We start from the raw sequence: 18450 nt of genomic DNA, 5'->3' as shown, positions 1-18450 counted from the left end.
TAAAAAATCAGAAACTCTGGGATAGGGGCTGAGCAGTCTGCCCTCCAGGTGATTCTGATTCACACTAAAGTGTCAGAACCACTGCTGCTCTCTTAACTTTAAAACTTTCTATGACTTTTATATTTACTTCTAATTTTAATTCGTGTCATTATACCTGTCCTGTCTCTCCTTCCCTTTCCCCCCATCTGTTGACATGCTTTTCATTTTATTTTTCTATACTTTTCCTATTATTCTCACTAGAGGGGATTTCAATATTTACCTTACTTGAGGTCTTTTACTACATGGTAACTATGACCATACTTCAAATGTATACAGAGATTTAGAAAGGGGATGAGTCATCTGCGTTGCCAAAATAAAATATCCTTCTTTTGAACCAGGAAATATATTTTACAAGGCCCTAAGCCTGTTAGATGCTGAAATCTTTATTAGACTCAAGCTACCATTACATCTTATGTAGTCATCTCACCACTAATTATTCTGGCAGGGATAGGTATTATTAGGGTTAGATATGGTGGCCTTATCTAACTATCATCAAACTATGGTAATTGTAGCCTGATATGCTGACTTTGTGAATGTTGTTTCAGGGTTCTCTTACATATTGTATCAAAGTGCCATGAAGAAGGCTTGGATAATTATTTAAGATCCTTCATAAAGGTTTGTGGAGTAAGCTTGCTCTCTGAGTAGTTGATTTTGTGTGAGAATTTTGTCTTACGGTTTATTTTCTTTGTTTGTAGTATAGCTTCCGACCTGAAAAACCAAGTGCTCCTCAAGCCCAGCTAATTCATGAAACTCTGGCTACTACAATGATAGCAATATTGAAACAGTCTGCAGACTTTTTAGCAATAAACAAATTGCTAAAGGTAAGGAAACAGGATACAACAGGGAGTAAAAGCAACCAGAGATATACCTGTTTGATCCCATCCCATTTTGGTTCTAGTCTTTCATCGTTTTCTCACGTGACCCTCCTCTTCCTTGTCACTTTGCCCATGCATCCTTTTTTTCTCAAGTTCTCCACAGAAACTTATTCATTCTTTTCACCCTTCCCACCTACCTGCCCTCAGTTGAATGTGTAATAGAAATAATTTTGGATCAGGTAGATCTGGATTGGAATCCTGTATCCACCACATCATTTCTGGCACATAGTATGCACTCAAATGATGGCTCTTATTATTGTCATTATTTTTACAGTTTCTATTATTAATGGTAGGATTTCAATTTCAGGTATCTTAGGACATGTCTGCTTGAGGCTTCTCTGTACCCTTTAAAATACAAAATACAGTATGTAGGCCACCATGTATGCTAGTCGAGCTGGCCCCAGTGTCGTACCAAGGGCTGGGTTGGGTCTTCCACTGGGTGCAGGCAGTAATGATATTGTCTGTAGAGAAGTTAAAAGCAATAATAAAAGTTGGTTTGCTCTTATCACCACATGTAGGCAATTCAAAACAATGTCAGTGATAAAACACCCCTTTTCACTGAGGTCAATATTGTAACAAAAAGCTCTTCGTATATCATAGTCGACTGTGAGGTACATTACTTTTCTGGCAACAGCATTTAAAGTTATTCTGTGGGACTTTGATAGTGAATTGGGATAACTTTAAAATGTTATTAAGGTAGAAATAAGATCCATATGGATTTGTAAAACTTTGCTAATAACCTTCAGAGATTTGGGTAACTATTAAAGATTGATATTGTCTGTTTATTTCAGTACTCATGGTTTTTCTTTGAAATTATTGCAAAGTCTATGGCCACATACTTGTTGGAAGAGAATAAAATTAAGGTAAGTAGGCTCAAGAGTAATATTTAACACAAAGACAGCTAATTGTATTCACAGATGGCCATGATATGCAAAGCCTCTTTTATATTTAAGGGCTCTTAGCCCTTAGCTTTTTCAGTTTTCCTTAGAAATGGATATATTGCATAAAGCTGAGATCTGACATTGACAGTTCATATTTTTTAAAGTCTGATCTTCAGAGACTCTTCTACCTAGATTCTTTCATATTAGTTATTTGCCATGTAAAATGCATTGTCTTTGAAGCTTTCCCTTTGTCTTGTGGTTTAAAAATGTCTATGTTGAAAACATCCATTTGGAAGGAAAATAGGTACCAAATCAAAAATAAAATCAAATCACTTTATACAATAGATGTGTTCATGGAATATGCTATATACACTTAGTTGTGTTTTCAAACTATTTTAAGGTACAAAGAAATTTTCTTAGTTATAGAAATTGTAAAGCCAAGACTTGTGAAATAAAAAAAATATATATTCACCTCATATATATCATTTTTATCATAATTTCATAGAATGGGTTTACCAAAATTGGGATGAATGGTTGCATCTATCTATATTTTGTGTATTGGGAAAAAATGGATTGAAAAACTGGGATGTGTCTGCATCTCAAGGACATGATTCTAAAGTTAGGTCAGAATGATCTACCCTTGTTGATGATTTCAGCCAGTTATATTATTAGAGGTCCAGATAGTTCCTATAATGATCTAAAATATGTAATTTTTAAGTTGGGAGAAAAGTTACACTCCAATTAAAAAATACATTTGTATATAGAATGTATTTGAAAATTAAAATGGCAATTGATTTAGACCTCCTGCAACTCTGATTTTTTTTTCTATGCCTGTTTAATTTAAGCTTCCTAGAGGCCAGAGATTTCCTGAAGCATATCATCATGTCTTACATTCCTTGCTTCTTGCGATAATTCCCCACGTGACTATTCGCTATGCAGAGATTCCTGATGAGTCCAGAAATGTCAATTATAGTTTGGCTAGCTTCCTGAAGGTGAGTTAAAAGCAGCCACAAGATGGTAAGGAGTTATTCTTCACAAATATCATCTTTAAAGCCAAAAAAAAAAATTACCCACTTTCTAGAGACTCAGCTAGGTCTTTATCAGGATGCTGGAGAAACTTGTAAGTGAATCGATTTACCAATTTAGTTGAACAGCCAAGTTTGATTTTTTTCCTCTCCCACAGAAATGGCTAATTAATTAAATCAGAGGTCCCACACAGGTAGCTTAGCCAGAAGGCATATTTTGCTTGTTTCACATACTTGTTCAATATATTAATTTGAATGCCTTTCGATGGTGCATGTGCTCTCTAGGCTGCCACAATTCTCACCACTCCTTAGCATACCCCTGACTCTATGCCTTGAAATCTCTTCTCTGACCCCAGTTGACCTTTGAGTTTGCAACTCTTGAATTAAAGCACCCTGTTTGCTGATGTAATCACAATCTATATTCTGCTAATACATGTAAGTGAAAATTGTTAATTTTGGCCAGTGAGATTATTTTGTTTGAGAGATACCAGAAAGTCCTATAATTATGAAAGACAATGCATATCTCATTGTTATATTTCATTATTATCAGTATGTAAGGGGCAATACTAGAATGAAGTTCTAGAAAGTGTATAATAATATTTGATTTGTTACAGAGAAGGGGCATAGGTTTGTAATGTACTTAGTTTTTATTTGCTTCTTTTTACTCCCCCTCTTCATTATGTATCAACCTTACATTAAGGACCTGATGGTAAATAATCCATTCAAGCAGTTTTAATGTCTAACATACCTTCATTTTCTTATTAAAAATTCACAGCCAGATTTCAGATTTGCAGAGCATGATTTTCTGATATAAGACCTCTCTTTGCCATAATCAAAATAAAGTTTTAACACTATTGCATAAGCATTTTTGTGTGTTAAACACCAAATATTCACATATCTTTTTAAAGTAGACTAAAGATGAGACTGTCTGAACTGTAAAATATCTCTTCCATGGAGTTTAAACTTGAAGTGTACTGTGTAAAGGGAATAGAATATAGTCAAGTCAATGCAGTATTTACTTAAGTCAACAAACATTTCTCCATCTTCTATGTGAGGGTTCAAAAATGCAAGAGGCTGTCTCTGTAATCACATTAAAATGTATATACATGATAAAGTATGACGACTGTTACACTGAAAGTACGGTCAAAATACAATAGGAGAACAAGAAAGGGAGGGATTATAACCAGGGAGTATAAACAGAGACTAGAAGAATAATTCCCCAAGACAAGAGATAAGCGTGCTGCAGATAGAGGATCCATGAGCAAAGATGAGATAAGCACATTCAGGAATTGTTTAGGGATGAATGAGTAAGAAGGTCATTGTACAGAGAGTTTAGGATGTATGGAGGTAGAGCTGGAAAGGCCACCTGGTGCCAGATGATGGAATGCTTGGAATGTCAAGCTAAGGAATTTAGATTTTGATCCATATGCAATGGAGAAATACCAAAGATTTTTTAGGATAATTTTATTGCTGATATGATGGAGAAGTGAGGAAAAGACCAGAATCAGGGCAACCAATTAGATCACTCCCTCCCTCTTACCTGCCTGGCAGAGTCCATTCACATTTTAGGCTTAGCTCTTCCCTAACCTTCCCATGCAATGTTGATCACCCCTCCTGTTGTTTACCTGTACTTTATATACTTCTATGGGACTTCTTATTGTGCTATATTTTAATTATTTGTTTTTACCATTGGACAAGAGTAAAGAACATATTTTATTCACCTTTGCATTTACCTAGAATATAATACATTGTTTCAAATATAGTAGATCCTCAAGATGTTGGTGAATGAAAAAATATAAGCCTGCCTCATCAATCTGGGTGAAAGGTGATGAGGGTCTGACCTAGGGTAGTGATAGTGACAGTGGAAATTGAAAGGAGGAGTGAGAAGTGAGATGCAAATAGGTGGTTAATCAAATATTGAGTTCCTTCTATTTCACAGGAATATTCTAGGTACTATGAGGAACATAAAAAGAGATACTTCCTATTTTCTTACCTAGGTGAAAACACAGGAAAATAATAAGTATAGTACAAGCTAGTATAGAATAAAGTATTTTAAAGGACCTGTGGTCCACGGTGGTTAAAGAAGATGGAATTTCTTCAGAACATTGAAGAATGGGCAGGATTAGGTAGAAGTAGTGATAGAATTGCTAGCTAGGTCTGGCATGAGCAAAGAAAGACTCAGAGGTGGGACTACACAGTACATCTTGAAGGGATAATATGTAGATGAGCTGCATTGGGAGATAAAACTGGAAAAGCAGATTGGGATAAGATTGTGAGTGTACTTGAATGTCAAGCTAAGGAGTTTGAAATTATATTAGAGGCAATAGGGAACTATCGAAAGCTTTGGGAAAGAAAGTGACAAGATTAGGGCTAGAACTTAGATATTAATTTGGAAGCAGTTAGATAGATGGAAAGATTAGAGACACGAAGACTGGTTAGGAGACTAACTGCAGTTGTTCACTTGCAAGGTAATGAGAGCATTAACTAGGAGAATGACAGCAGGCAAATATGAACAACTAGGAAAGCTATTACAGGAGAAGAACGTTATTAATAGCCAAGCCTTCACTGGACACAAAGAAAAACTTACCTTTTGGTTTGAAATGTTTACATAGGCAAGCCCCACTTTTCAACACCTCACTTTGAGTTTTGAGAGTTGACCAAAATGAGGCAGTGTAGCTGAATAGATTACATATGTGTGTGTATATATATGTGTGTATATATGTTTATGTATGGATATATGTATGTATAGATGTATGTATTTGTGCATATATATGTAATTTTATTTTTAAAATTGTATAGTTGAGTCCCAAATCCAAATATAAGTCATTTGCCCTTTATCTCTTTCTTTAAAGTTGCCTAAAGCTCCGGGAGCTATTATTTTGTTACCTGTAAAGGAGAGAATGTCATCCACTAGATGTGGAACAAATTTAAAAAATTTTAAAACTTATACTTGAAAGACTTTTAGAATTATGCACCTAACTGTTCATTTTGATTTGGTTTCTATAGCGCTGTTTGACACTAATGGATAGAGGATTTGTTTTCAATTTGATAAATGACTATGTATCTGGATTCAGCCCCAAAGATCCTAAGGTAAAGTATAAGGACATAACTGTAGTGGATGTCAGACACTAAAGTGGGAGATCAAGGGTGATATTTATTGTCCCCTGGGGGATTTGGAACTGCTGTTTTCATTTAGGTACTTTGAGTATAGCTGTACTCAAGAAAGGAATACAGCATAGTGTTTTGGGGGGGGTCTCCCAAGACCATCCACATGTTCAGTAGTTCACTAGAAAGACTCACAGGACTCAACATTTAATTGTACTCACAGCTAAGATCCATACAGTGACACAGCAAGTATGCTCAGGTGGATCAGTAAGGGGAAAAGACAGCAAGTGGAGTCCTTAGCAATCCATGTGCAGGCTTCCTGAGCGCCCTCCCTCCTGCGAAGGGTCACGCAGAATACACCTTTTCAATAGTGCAAATGCAGTCACACATGTGCAATATTTCTGTTCAGAGAAGCCCAATATTTCTATTCAGAGACTTGGGGTTTGTTTTAGGATTGTTACTGGAGGCTGGTCATTGTTTGGAGGCTGACCAAAATTCCGGTGTCTTGGAAAAGAAAGGGAAGCAGGTATTCACCATGAGTCATATTGTTTGTACAAATAGTCTGAGCAGGCTGGCACAGAAGGTACACCCTTATCATGTAGGGAACATTTCAAAATCCAATTTCTCAAATGCCAGCCAATGACTAACCTTGCAAGCCAGCCTTTTTAAGAACAGTCTTGGGCCTCCTATGTTAACTCTTTCCTGCACAGGTCACATCTCTAGGTATGCTTAAAATACTAAATAACTTCTAGTTTGAAAATTAATGCTCTATTTAATTATTAAAATGATAAATGCCTACTAAATGTCAGCTCTTTCCTTTTAGATTCTAGCTGAATATAAGTTTGAATTTCTGCAAACAATTTGCAATCATGAACATTACATTCCTCTGAATTTGCCAATGACTTTTGCAAAACCTAAACTTCAGCGAGTTCAAGGTATATATTTATGTTATCCATCATTTGGAATTATTTTTCTTTCTTTCTTTCTTTCTTTTTTTTTTTTTTTTTTTGCTAGTGCTAGTGTAGTATAATGTTTTCTAGTTACACCAGTCAATTTAAGAATAACCTCAGGATTCTTATTACCTGAAGATAGGTTCATTAATGGTATTCTGCATTTTCTTCATAGTATCAGTGATAGTATTCATAGTATGAAGAAATAGGGTGTGTTACATAGATTGCTGCTTAAACACAGATGTCGAATACGAGTAAAATTGCTCTCTGTAGAAGTGTTTGGACTCTTATATGAGACTGAATTATTAAAGAAAAAACATAAATACATTTCTGTTGAAAGGAGCATCAAAAGTATAAAAGCTGAGTAAAATAGTCATATATATGTATTAAATTTGTGAAATGCCTTCAGTTATCTCCATTGCTAGTTTTATTGAATGCTTTGTTGTGTAGCACTATTCTTATGTTACTATGTTTTTTATTTGTCCCTTTTCTTTTCATATATTAATTAGATTTTTTTTCATTTGCGGTGGACCATTTGACTTCAGTAGGTAGGTTTAACTCGGTTCACTCTAAAGTAGTTCGCTGTTTTTAAAAACAATTGACTTGATGAATGGTTAAGATGGACGGGGACTTTGTTTGCTTTCCAAATCCTCCCTAGCCAAAATGAGGCTTTAGTTAAGGTGCCCAGAAAATGTATGGGAGGCATTGTAGTGCTGTTTGCTCTAAAAAAAAAAAAAAAAACTTGAAGCGTTGATTGCTAGAGGAATCAACCTTAAAACACTGTCTTCAGAAAATAAGTTTCAGCTCAAGCCAGCATTGGGCTGGAGAGTAGCTGTTCTTTAAGCATGTACCATCTCCCACACTTGCTTGCTTCTCTCTGACCCTCTATCATAACTGCTTGGCCACAGTTTTGAAGGTGTGGGTGAAACCATCTGCTTGGATTTATTTAAATCACTAAAGTGAAAAACTTACATTGCAAAATGTCTCCAGTTAAGGCCACTTGAGTTAGTACTGACCCTCGTGCATAGAAAATGACTGGGATTCACAAACAAGCATGACCAATGGCAGGAAGAAAATCAGCTGCCCTGGTATCTAGGGGAATAGCTGCTAAGCAGTGGTTTTAGTGATTGAATTACAGCCAGTGAATAATAAAGATAATAAAGAACTGTTAAGACATTGCCAAATATAGTAGTCTTTCATTCTAAGTTCTATCCTAAGAGTTCCAAGAGTTAAAAAGAATCTAGGGGAAAAAAAAAGAATCTAGGGACTTATCTTACCCACTGAAATTATCATTAAAGCTAATTAGCCATAATTATGAGTGTTCCTGTCTTATAAAATTTTGCATGCTCATTCTATATGATAAAAGAATTGTTCAGATTCTTTAATAATAAAATTATAGCTCTTGCTGGCATGATTACATATTACTAAGTAATAAATATGGTATTTTAACAAAGTAATTTTTGAATATTTTTATAAATGGGTTTTAAATTTCATTATACTGCAGATTCAAATCTTGAATACAGTTTATCAGATGAGTATTGCAAACATCACTTCTTGGTTGGTCTACTTCTGAGGGAAACCTCCATTGCTCTTCAAGACAATTATGAGATCAGATATACAGCTATCTCTGTCGTAAAGAATCTTTTGATAAAACATGCATTTGACACTAGATACCAGCACAAGGTAAGGATGTCAATATAATCATCAATATCACATTAATAAATTTCTGCTAAGATTTTTCATTAAAGATGGAGTTTTCAGTAAGGAACATAATATGAGCATTGAGAACTAATTTTTGCAAATAATTGGTTTCTCTTTCAAATAATTAGATTTAAAAAATGCCATTCAGTTAACTGTTGAAAAACACTGGTTTCTCAAATCATGTTTAAAGAACAACAAAACTGCTTCACGATTTGTTACATAAATGGATTATGATTTAAAAAAAAAAATGTATGGCTGTAGCCATGTGTACTCTCTCAAATATATACCTTAATATATATCCTTACATATATATCCCTAAATAAATATTATTGATTATTAAGTGATTAATAAAAGGACATGTTAAGTATATCAGATATAAAATATGTAATATGACATTTTTCTTCTTACTGAAAAAATGTATGTGTGGCTGTAAACCTTACATACATTACATATGGTCTGTGTGTGAAGACCACAGTTATAGTTGCTATTCGGGTGCCTTTAACATATATATTCAAATCTTATTAACATTAAATCCTATGGGCTTGAAAAAGAATGGATTTAGAATAACTTAACTTGCTAGCAAATGGCTCAAGATAACATTGTTTCGTAATAATTTGTCCCTTTGTTTTTACATTCAAATATAAATAAAATTATGATGTCATTTATTCTAATCACTTGGAAAGCTGACTTGGAAAAGTGGATCTTATTCTTTTTCTACAGAATTCCCATTTGTCCTTAATAAACAGAAAATGCCTACCAGCTACATCCAGTTATATTTCTTTAATTACAATTTTTTTACTTACAAATTTTACTAGTTTTCTTCATGTGATTCTATTTTAAGGTAGATTTAAAGTCCTTAGCTTTAGGATGTTGTTTATTACTTACTGCAGTTTGCATCATTTTTGTCACATTATAACTATAATAACATCTTCCCACTTACTATAGTTTACTCTATCACGTGCCATTCTTTGTGATGAATGTCGATATTGACTTAAAAGCAATAAATAAATTCGTATAAGAGGTATAACATTAGTTAAGACTACTAGTGGCTGGCTTTATTCACATATTTACAAATTTATCAATCTCCCAGGCCTTATAATTGATTTAGAGGGCCAAGATCATATTATTTTAATTGAAGCTTTATCAAAGCAAAAGTTTCTTTGAATGAATATAGTAATTTGTTTCTTCACTTCTTCCATTCATTCCTTAATTCATTCATTCACTCAGCTAATGTGTATCGACCATCTGCTATGTGCCCCAGGCACTGGAGATGAAGCAGTGAATAAGACAGATATAATCCCTGTCTCATGAAACTCAACCTTCACTGAAGTTAAAGAACAGGACTGATATGATCTGCTTTATAGGTCAACTGCTATTTTAAAAAAATAAACTTTTGCCTTTTACTTTATGTAATATGTTCGAGAGAGGTGATTTGACTCTGTATTGTGTATAAATTCAAATACCAACAAATTTTTTTTGTGATTAGTTTTGAGACTATAAGTATTAAACTAGTTTTGAGACTGTAAATAAATTCATGCTTCACTAATTATGGATATTAGCCCCCTTTTAGTCTTTTACTAAAGGAGCCAACTTGATTTGTAATATATACATATTTTATACCTATTAAGCTTTCGATAAATATTTTCAGAACCAGCAAGCCAAAATAGCACAATTGTATCTCCCATTCATTGGACTGCTTTTGGAAAATATACAGCGATTAGCAGGTCGAGATACCTTGTATTCTTGTGCAGCCATGCCTCATTCTGTAAGTAGTAATGTGTTTTTTACTGGTGTTTTATCTTGTTTTATTGACTGTATTTGGAATTGGGATCATATACTGTATGGCTTCAATCTTAATGGTCCACTTTTTACTCTCTTTTACATTTACACTTCTCCCTAAAGCAGTGCTTCTCAAATTTTAATGCGCATATGAATCCCTGGGGAATTTTTTAAAATAAAGATTCTAATTCAGCAGGCCCGGGTAAAGCTTGATGTTATGGGTTTCTAACAAGCTTTTGGCTGCTTCTGCTCTAAGGACTATACTTTGAGTAATAAGGTCTAAGAGAACACCAAGAATCCCTTGTACTCAGAGTTTTAAGATTTGTTGTTGTTCTATGCCTTCATATATTATTCAACTTGCAAACTGAGCAAAAGAGTCTTCATCTCCAAAATGTTAGGCACCAAGGATTAAACTATTCCTTTGCTTCTCCCCTCCCTTGTCAGCCTCCTTCCAGCACTTCTTGATGAGTCACTTTTAGCTCATCACAATTGATTTGTGCCTTTTTCTCCCCTTAGAATCTTAGCGTTGAAGGGAACTTGAGAGGTGATCAGTCTCCATTTGGCAAAACAATCTTTTGCCACTGTATTAATCATAATAATCAAAACTTCTCACATTAGACCTAAAAGTTTTTCTGTTCTAATTTTGCCTTCTAGAGGTAGTATATAGAAGTCTATTCCCACCTCCACATGATACCCTTTACATATGTGTCTTCTAAATTTTTCTCCAGACCAGCTATGTCCATTTCATCATTTGTTGTTCCAAACCCTTTACATTCTTGGTTTTACTCTTCTAGATATGCTCCGTTTTACCAATCACCTTATTAAAATGTGGTGCTCAGAATTGTATACTTTATAGTCTGCCCAGTGGGATTTGAAACTCCTGCCCCATCCCCACTCCATGTTCTGTATGGCCCAAGATCACCTTCACACTTTCAGCAGCCATGTCACATTGTTTGATAGCAGGTTAAACTGTGTCCTTTACAGCTTCCTTTGGAAATCCTCCATCTTGATTTGTCAAGCCTGATGCAGACTCCTGAGAAAGTGGCTTTTAAGTCTCCCTGATGGCTTGATTGCCTGTAGTTCCTAATTATATCGCCTATTTTGGGTGTCAGGCTGGTCTTTTATCACAAACACAGTAGCTCATGCTTATGCTTACTCCACAACATTTGCCAGTGATATTTGGAAAAAACTTGTTCTTTCTTTGCAGCTCAAGTTTACCTAGGGCTTCTGGTCAAACCCCTCCTTCTGGCATTGTCCTTGGTTCCAAGCAGGAGAACTGAACCAGGCTGCACCAGTTATAGCTTTTAACAGCCATCTGGATTTATGTCTCTTAGCCAGAAGTCATGGTTACAACAGTATGCTAGTACCCAATTTTTAAATATTTGTCACTTAAATACTAATACTGATACCTGATTTAGACTTTCACAGTGAGCTTTGTTTAAAATCAGGGTATCATCTTATTCTGTTAATTCTTACCTTGGTGTACAAATTAGTTTAAATGACAGAGGTATCACGTTGTGTTACAGGCATCCAGGGATGAATTTGCATGTGGCTTCACTTCACCTACAATTAGAGGGAGTCTGAGCACTGACAAAGACACCGGTAATTAAGTCATTTAAAGTTTATATGTTGCATGGCTGTTTGGAAATGCACCGATCCTCTGTATTTTTTGAAATATTATAATAATAAATACTATACATAGGATGATGTCTATTAAAGTTTAATTAAAATCTAACTCAAACTTGCAGCCACATTTCTTTGCATAGGTTTCCTTGTCTAAGCTTTTAAAAATGCAGCTTGGTACACTGAGAAAGTAGAGGATAATGAGAAAAACACTGGCTTCCAATCCTCTTATCTGTCTCCAGTCTTGGACAAGATGCCTCCTTTTTCTGGCCCATTTCCTTATCTGTACAATTCTCTTTCAAATTGTGTTGCTTTATTTGATGACTTTCAAGGAATTTCTTGTTTCATATATAATAAAATGTTTTAAGAAGTAAAAAAAATTGCTTACTCTTTATTTGGCTTCATATGTGTTTTGATATACTTCACAATTTTAGATGACCAAGATCTAATCTCTAAAATATATCTTCACTTAAATTAACCCAGTACTTATTTTAAAAAATACTTTTGACAGTTCATCCTGTTGCTAATGAGGGCTTGGCTTATTTTTTTTTTTTCCAGCTTATGGATCTTTTCAAAATGGGCATGGAATTAAGAGAGAAGACTCAAGAGGTTCCCTCATCCCAGAAGGAGCAACAGGATTTCTAGATCAGGGCAGCACTGCTGAAAATGTAAGAACCTAAGTATAGAAGCTAACTCTAGTGATGTGTTAGGCTACAATGCTCTTTCTTTTCATATAAATAAGAGTTTCTCTATTCTCCTATAGTCCAGCCTGGATTTATAATTTTTGGATATTTTAGCAGTTGCTTTCTATCCTGGCAGCTGCTGTTTGGATATCTTAAACTGTTTATAGGGGCTAAGACATTCATCTTTAAGAGTTCTAACTCAGAATGCTGCTTTTAACCCTAACACACTATACTGTATTCTGTTCTAGAGAGGGAAAGTTTAAGTTTAAAATACTAATGTATCTTGTCACTTAAATCACTTCCTTGCAGGATTCATTCAGCCTTTCATTCTTTTCTAATAGAGTAATGACACTAGCTTGGGAGGAAAAAAATTAGGTCCTAAAATTGAGGATCTCAGCACCCCAGCATCACTTCATCAGAATATATTCTCCAACACTTCCATCTCATTTTTTCAAGCCTAACATTAAAGTTTATTTGCTATGCCTACCTCGAGTCAGAGAAACCTCATTTTAGGCCAATAAAGTCTTGTCATGCTATGTAAAATCATAGACTCATATAAAATTAAAAGAGTCCATAAAAATAATTTCAAATCGCAATATACAAATGAAAACTGAGATTGTGACTTAGGACAATCACACAGCTCTGGCAGGGCCAGATCTGGACCCAGACTTCCTAATTCCCATGCTTTTCCTCCTATATCATGGCACTCTTAGTGTGTGTCAGAGTCAATTGGGAGGCTTAATAAAAATAGATGACTGCACCTCAGCCCCCGAGTTTCAGATTCAGTTAGGGGATGGTGCCTGCTAATTTATATTTCTAAGTTCCCAGGTAATGCCGATGCCACTGGTTGGGAATCATTCCTTATACTTCCTTGAGCCTTTGGATAAATAATAATTTATTCGCAAAGGTTTCTATTTCACACCATTCAGAATTATGACAACAGACACTGTCATAGGTGAGGCAAAAAAAGGATAAAGAGGTTAAATGACTTGCTAGTAGTAACGCAGCTAGCAAGCATTCAGAACATAGATGTTTTGCTCTAAGCGGAATTTTTTTCTTAGTAAAGCCTACTTTAGTAAACAGATATCCACAGCCCAGTTTAGCTCAACTAAAAGTATTGGTTTTTAACAAGTGTAAATCCTAAGATTATTCCTCTAATCATATAAATCCCCAAATAGGTCAGATCTTGTCATGCTTAACAACCGATACTTAAAAGTAATTAAATAGGAACATCACTACTTTGTAGAAGCTCTAGTTTTGAAGTATTACTAGGTCCCCTCCTTAGTATACCTATCTTGTAATATCATTAGCCCTTTTTTATATAGATTTTTCTGACCTATTATTTGGAGTTTAGATTTTAATAAACTCCAAGGAGAGATTCGAATTAAAAAGCTTAAAATGTTTCATATGCTTCCATGTATCTTAGTTAAGTTCCTCCTTGAAGTAAAATTTTCCTAGAATAGCCACATATGATTATTTAAAATTTTTACTACAAAAACACAAGACCCATGGGAATGAAACATACACAGTATTTATGGCTGTATCTTGATGAAGACCCCAAGGTAATTTCTAGTGATATCAGTTGGTGAGGTAGCAACAAAGAGTCAACCCATTTATCTTCCAAGTGTGATATAAAATTTGAATTTATGCTTAGAATTTTCTCAAACAGGACTAATGATAAAAAAAAAGTTATGAAAGCTATGGGAAACTGTAGTACCAATGTTGTTCATAAAAGTCCTGTCTTTATATTATAGACCCGACAGAGTTCTACAAGGAGCAGTGTATCCCAGTATAACCGATTAGATCAGTATGAAATCAGAAGCCTCCTGATGTGTTACCTGTATATAGTAAAAATGATTTCTGAAGGTGAGTTACCAGCATATTAAGCCTGTACTCTACGAGATATCCACCCTCACAAGCTCACAGGTTCATGCAACGAATATTTCACCATCATTGGTATATAGAACACATTAAAAACAAATCTTTAAAGAATCTGACCTTAAGAATGCTCCTGTATTTAAACTTAAAACAGGTTCATTTCAGTCATATAGGTTTGACTCTTTGAAATAATTTTTTTTAAATTTAAAAATAAATTTCTAAGATGAGGCAATAGTTTTAGAAGTGCTACATTTTTCCACGCAGACCATATAATGTATTAAATACGACCAACAGAAACAGAAAGAAATAACAATAACCAGAAGTCAAAATTTAATACTTTAACTTTTATTTAGCCCAGGATTTGGTAAAACAGAAGCAAACAAAAAGACAGGAAGGGTTCTTTGAGGGTAAGGAAGTCCATTGTTATCTTTGCAGTACCAGTATATGGTTTTATATGGTGTCAGGTTCTTTTTCAGGCTCTGGTTTTTTTTGCCCTTGGTATATAATTATATTATTTACTAGTGTTACCAGTTCTTTATATTAAATGATAGAATATAACCAAAGGATTTTCATAAGCTACATGTCCTCTGGAAATAAATTCAGAGATTATCTTATTCTCAAATACCACATTTACACAATTTCCTCCCTTCCTTTTCTGATTATTTTTGCTAAAAAAAAAAATATATATATATATATGCAGGAATGAAGAACATAAAAGTACCTGGGTTCTGGTTATCATAGTCGTTACCTTTTACTTATTTTCTATTTTTAGTAAATATTACTTGCTTTAAATCTTTTTTGTAATAATGCAGACTATAAAAACAAAGTAAGTTGATAGCTAGATATATTAAAACAAGCCAATAACTAGATATGAATAAATTCTAAAGTACATTAATAAACAGTAAACAAAATAACTTGAATCTAAGTTCTAAGAATGTATGATTTAGAATAAAAGTCAAAGAGTATATTGAGGCTTTGTGATGGACCTCCATGTTTTGGGAAAGAAAGGAGTAAAGAGAGATCATTTTCAACCTGGCGATATTTTGTTCCGTGAGATAATGGGTCAGTTAACAACTACAGCCACAGCTGTCTTCTCACAAGGTGAAAAGTTGGGGAATGTAGAAAGTGACTGCTAATGTGTATGGGGTTTCTTCATAGGGTGATAAAGATATTATAAAACTGTGGTGATGGTTTTACAACTCTTTGAATATACTATAAACTGTTGTACTGTGTGCTGTTTAAATGGGTAAGTTTTATGGTCCATGAGTTTTCTCAATAAATTTGTTTAAAACAAAAAAGACCCAACAGACACATGGGAAAAAAAAACTGGGGAAAAAAAAGTTAAATACCACCACAGCTCAAGGATAGTAAGATAGGGGTGAGGGAGAAAAGAAAGGAAGAAGGGGAGATGCTTTGCTGACTAGTTCTCCTCTTCCACTCTAGTGCACATGCCTTCATGTGTGTGCATGCACATACACCGCACACACCGCACACACCGCACACACCGCACCCACACTACACACACACCCGATATATTGTGATAACCAGTGACATGCCTCTGGCTGCTTTTTTGCCATGGGTAAAACCATAACTGCTTTGTTTCTTGAGAACTTCATAGTTCCTTCTTCTCTTGTAAATGTCGACTTTGCTTGTTAAATATTTGATCTTTGTTAATTAGGTTTTTCTTTCTTCTGCTTTTCGATTTTTAAAAGCACATTTTAAATAACTAGTATAGTCTGTGTCACATCTTTTTATCTTCTGTATATATGAAGTCATGCCGTATGTTATCTGTAGTCTTATTCATTTTATTCCAAGAATTGTCAGCTTGTGGATCCTTGTCAATGGAAGTATTCTAGTTGTCTTATCCAGTAGATATTTTAGTCACTCTATATGCATTTAAATGTTGAACTCTTACAAGTCCATCCCTTCTTCAGGTCTTCTCTTGCCTTTTTAAAAATTGTTTCATAAACAGTACCAATTTAATTTCAACAAAAAGATGGTCAACCTTGACATTTTTATGTGGAAGTAAAGGATTCTGAAGAATTTCCTTCTCTATAGCTGTATTTTATTAACAGGCAATAATTAATTGTTTCAAAGTCTTAGACATTTGCTGCTTTTTTTTTTTTTTTTAGGTCTTATCACCTTGTTTATTATTATGTCCTGTGAAATGGAATCAGAGTCAGGAGCTATTAGTTACACAGTGTGAATTGACAGGAAGACTGTCCTCTTGTGAAAGAAAAGCAGTTTCCTTGAGAGGATGAAGGAAAACTACCTCCTCCTTTTTTCTGACTGTATCCTGGCTTTTCTCTTTATTGTACACCTCACAGTAGAACTCTGGGTGTCACCTTGAGGCTTATTAGCACCATACCCTGCTGCATCTGTAGATTCATTAGTATTCTTTTTCAAAGTCGATTGTTCATTGGAAGATACCCGGTTACTGCCTTCTCTTGCCGAAAACCCAATGTTGTAACGAGAAATAGCAGTTGATCTTCTTTTGCCACTTAAAGTATAGTCTAAAGGAAATACATTTAAAGACTTTGTTTCCTTTCTCTGTGTAAAAGAGAAACATGGGCTTTTATTATAATCAGGCATATTTTCCTCTGAAGTTTCAGATACTGTTTTAACTGCTGGGTTTTCTCCTGTAGAGATACTGGAAAGGCTCCAAGAGAGGTCTCTCTGAGTTCCATACTTTAGTGAGTAAGTATTCTGTGTGGAGGTCTTCTGTGTGAAGGTCTCCTGTGTGAAGGTCTCCTTCCTTTCTGGCTGGCCACGGTTGTCTTCTGAAAGGGTTGAGGCAACTTGAAATTCATGCCCCCTTGGAGGACTCTGTGTAGGTATTAAGGGAAAACTTGCAGGTGACTTCAAGTTGGAAATGCTTCCTACGATAGGTTTACTGTTGTTAGAGGAAATCTTCTCAAAAGAGGTTTCTGGCACGTCAAAGAGGTCCTGACTATAAAATGAAGCTGGAAACTTGGGACTTTGTGACTGTTCCTTTTCTTCTCCAGATTTCATCTGTTCAGTATGTGATTGCCTTATCAATTTCCTAGACAGATACACCTGATTTCCTAGCACAGGGTCTTTGACTGTAAAAACTGGCATAGTCTTTTGAGTACAAGGAATGAAGTCATCGTCACTATCAGAAAAAGGATGGAACTGCTGCTGTTTCAATTTTAGTTTTGCAGAAAGCATTTTATTTTCTTCTCTTAATTTATTTCTTTCTGCAGTGAGCTCAGCAATAAACTTAAGATTTTGTTGTTGTATATCATAAAATTCTTTCTGTAATGTATTTCTGTATGTTTCATTCACAGAACACTGGCCACATATTTTTGAGCGTAACTTATCCCGCAACTCATTAATGGTGTCCGTGAGGACTTTTTGTTGCTCAGTCAACTCTTTAACTTTGGCTGTGGAGCCCGTCCTCCTTCCCTCTGCCAATCGCTCTTTCCTCAAACTGGTCAATTTTGCCTGTAAACGGTGTAGCTCTTTGTCATGGACCTCTTTTAGTGTTAGCCAGGTTTTTTTGAAATCATCAGTTGACACGTCACATACACTTAACTGCAATTTATCTCTTCCTGAAGGTTTCTTACCACCTTCCCTGTCTCCTCCACCCACGTTCCCTGCCTGCATCATGTCTCACTGATTTGAGATCTGGAAACAGTTGAGACAGGCCAGTGGCTTTATGACACCACTGACAAGAAAAAGGCAGAGCTGCTGGCTAGTGTTCTGCCGCGGCAGGGATAAAGCCTTCACCCCTTTTACAGACCTGCGAAGCTGCCTCAGGACACGGGGCGGGCGCTGGTGTGGCTCACAGATGGCTCTCAGGTGGCTCTCGGATGGCCCACAGGTGGCTCACGGACGGTTCACGGATTCTCAGATGGCTTTCGAGTAGCTCTCGGGTAGCTCACGGATGG

General features: G+C 35.3%; 1 protein-coding gene across 1 annotated transcript in view; it reads left to right on the top strand.

Moving 5' to 3' along the window:
- DOCK11 (dedicator of cytokinesis 11) overlaps nt 1-18450 on the top strand; it is a 177019-nt gene that overhangs the window by 102870 nt on the left and 55699 nt on the right. Inside the window, 11 exon segments of the mRNA XM_039842502.1 lie at nt 585-654; nt 735-860; nt 1706-1777; nt 2641-2787; nt 5827-5910; nt 6749-6860; nt 8380-8558; nt 10225-10341; nt 11882-11957; nt 12537-12646; nt 14416-14527. Coding sequence (XP_039698436.1) covers nt 585-654; nt 735-860; nt 1706-1777; nt 2641-2787; nt 5827-5910; nt 6749-6860; nt 8380-8558; nt 10225-10341; nt 11882-11957; nt 12537-12646; nt 14416-14527 — 1205 coding nt within the window.

This window comes from Pteropus medius, unplaced genomic scaffold (genome assembly GCF_902729225.1).
Source record: "Pteropus medius unplaced genomic scaffold, Ma_sr-lr_union100, whole genome shotgun sequence".
Lineage (NCBI taxonomy): Eukaryota > Metazoa > Chordata > Mammalia > Chiroptera > Pteropodidae > Pteropus > Pteropus medius.
The sequence above is the reverse complement of the archived record's forward strand: the minus strand, read 5'-3'. Positions and strand labels throughout refer to the sequence as shown.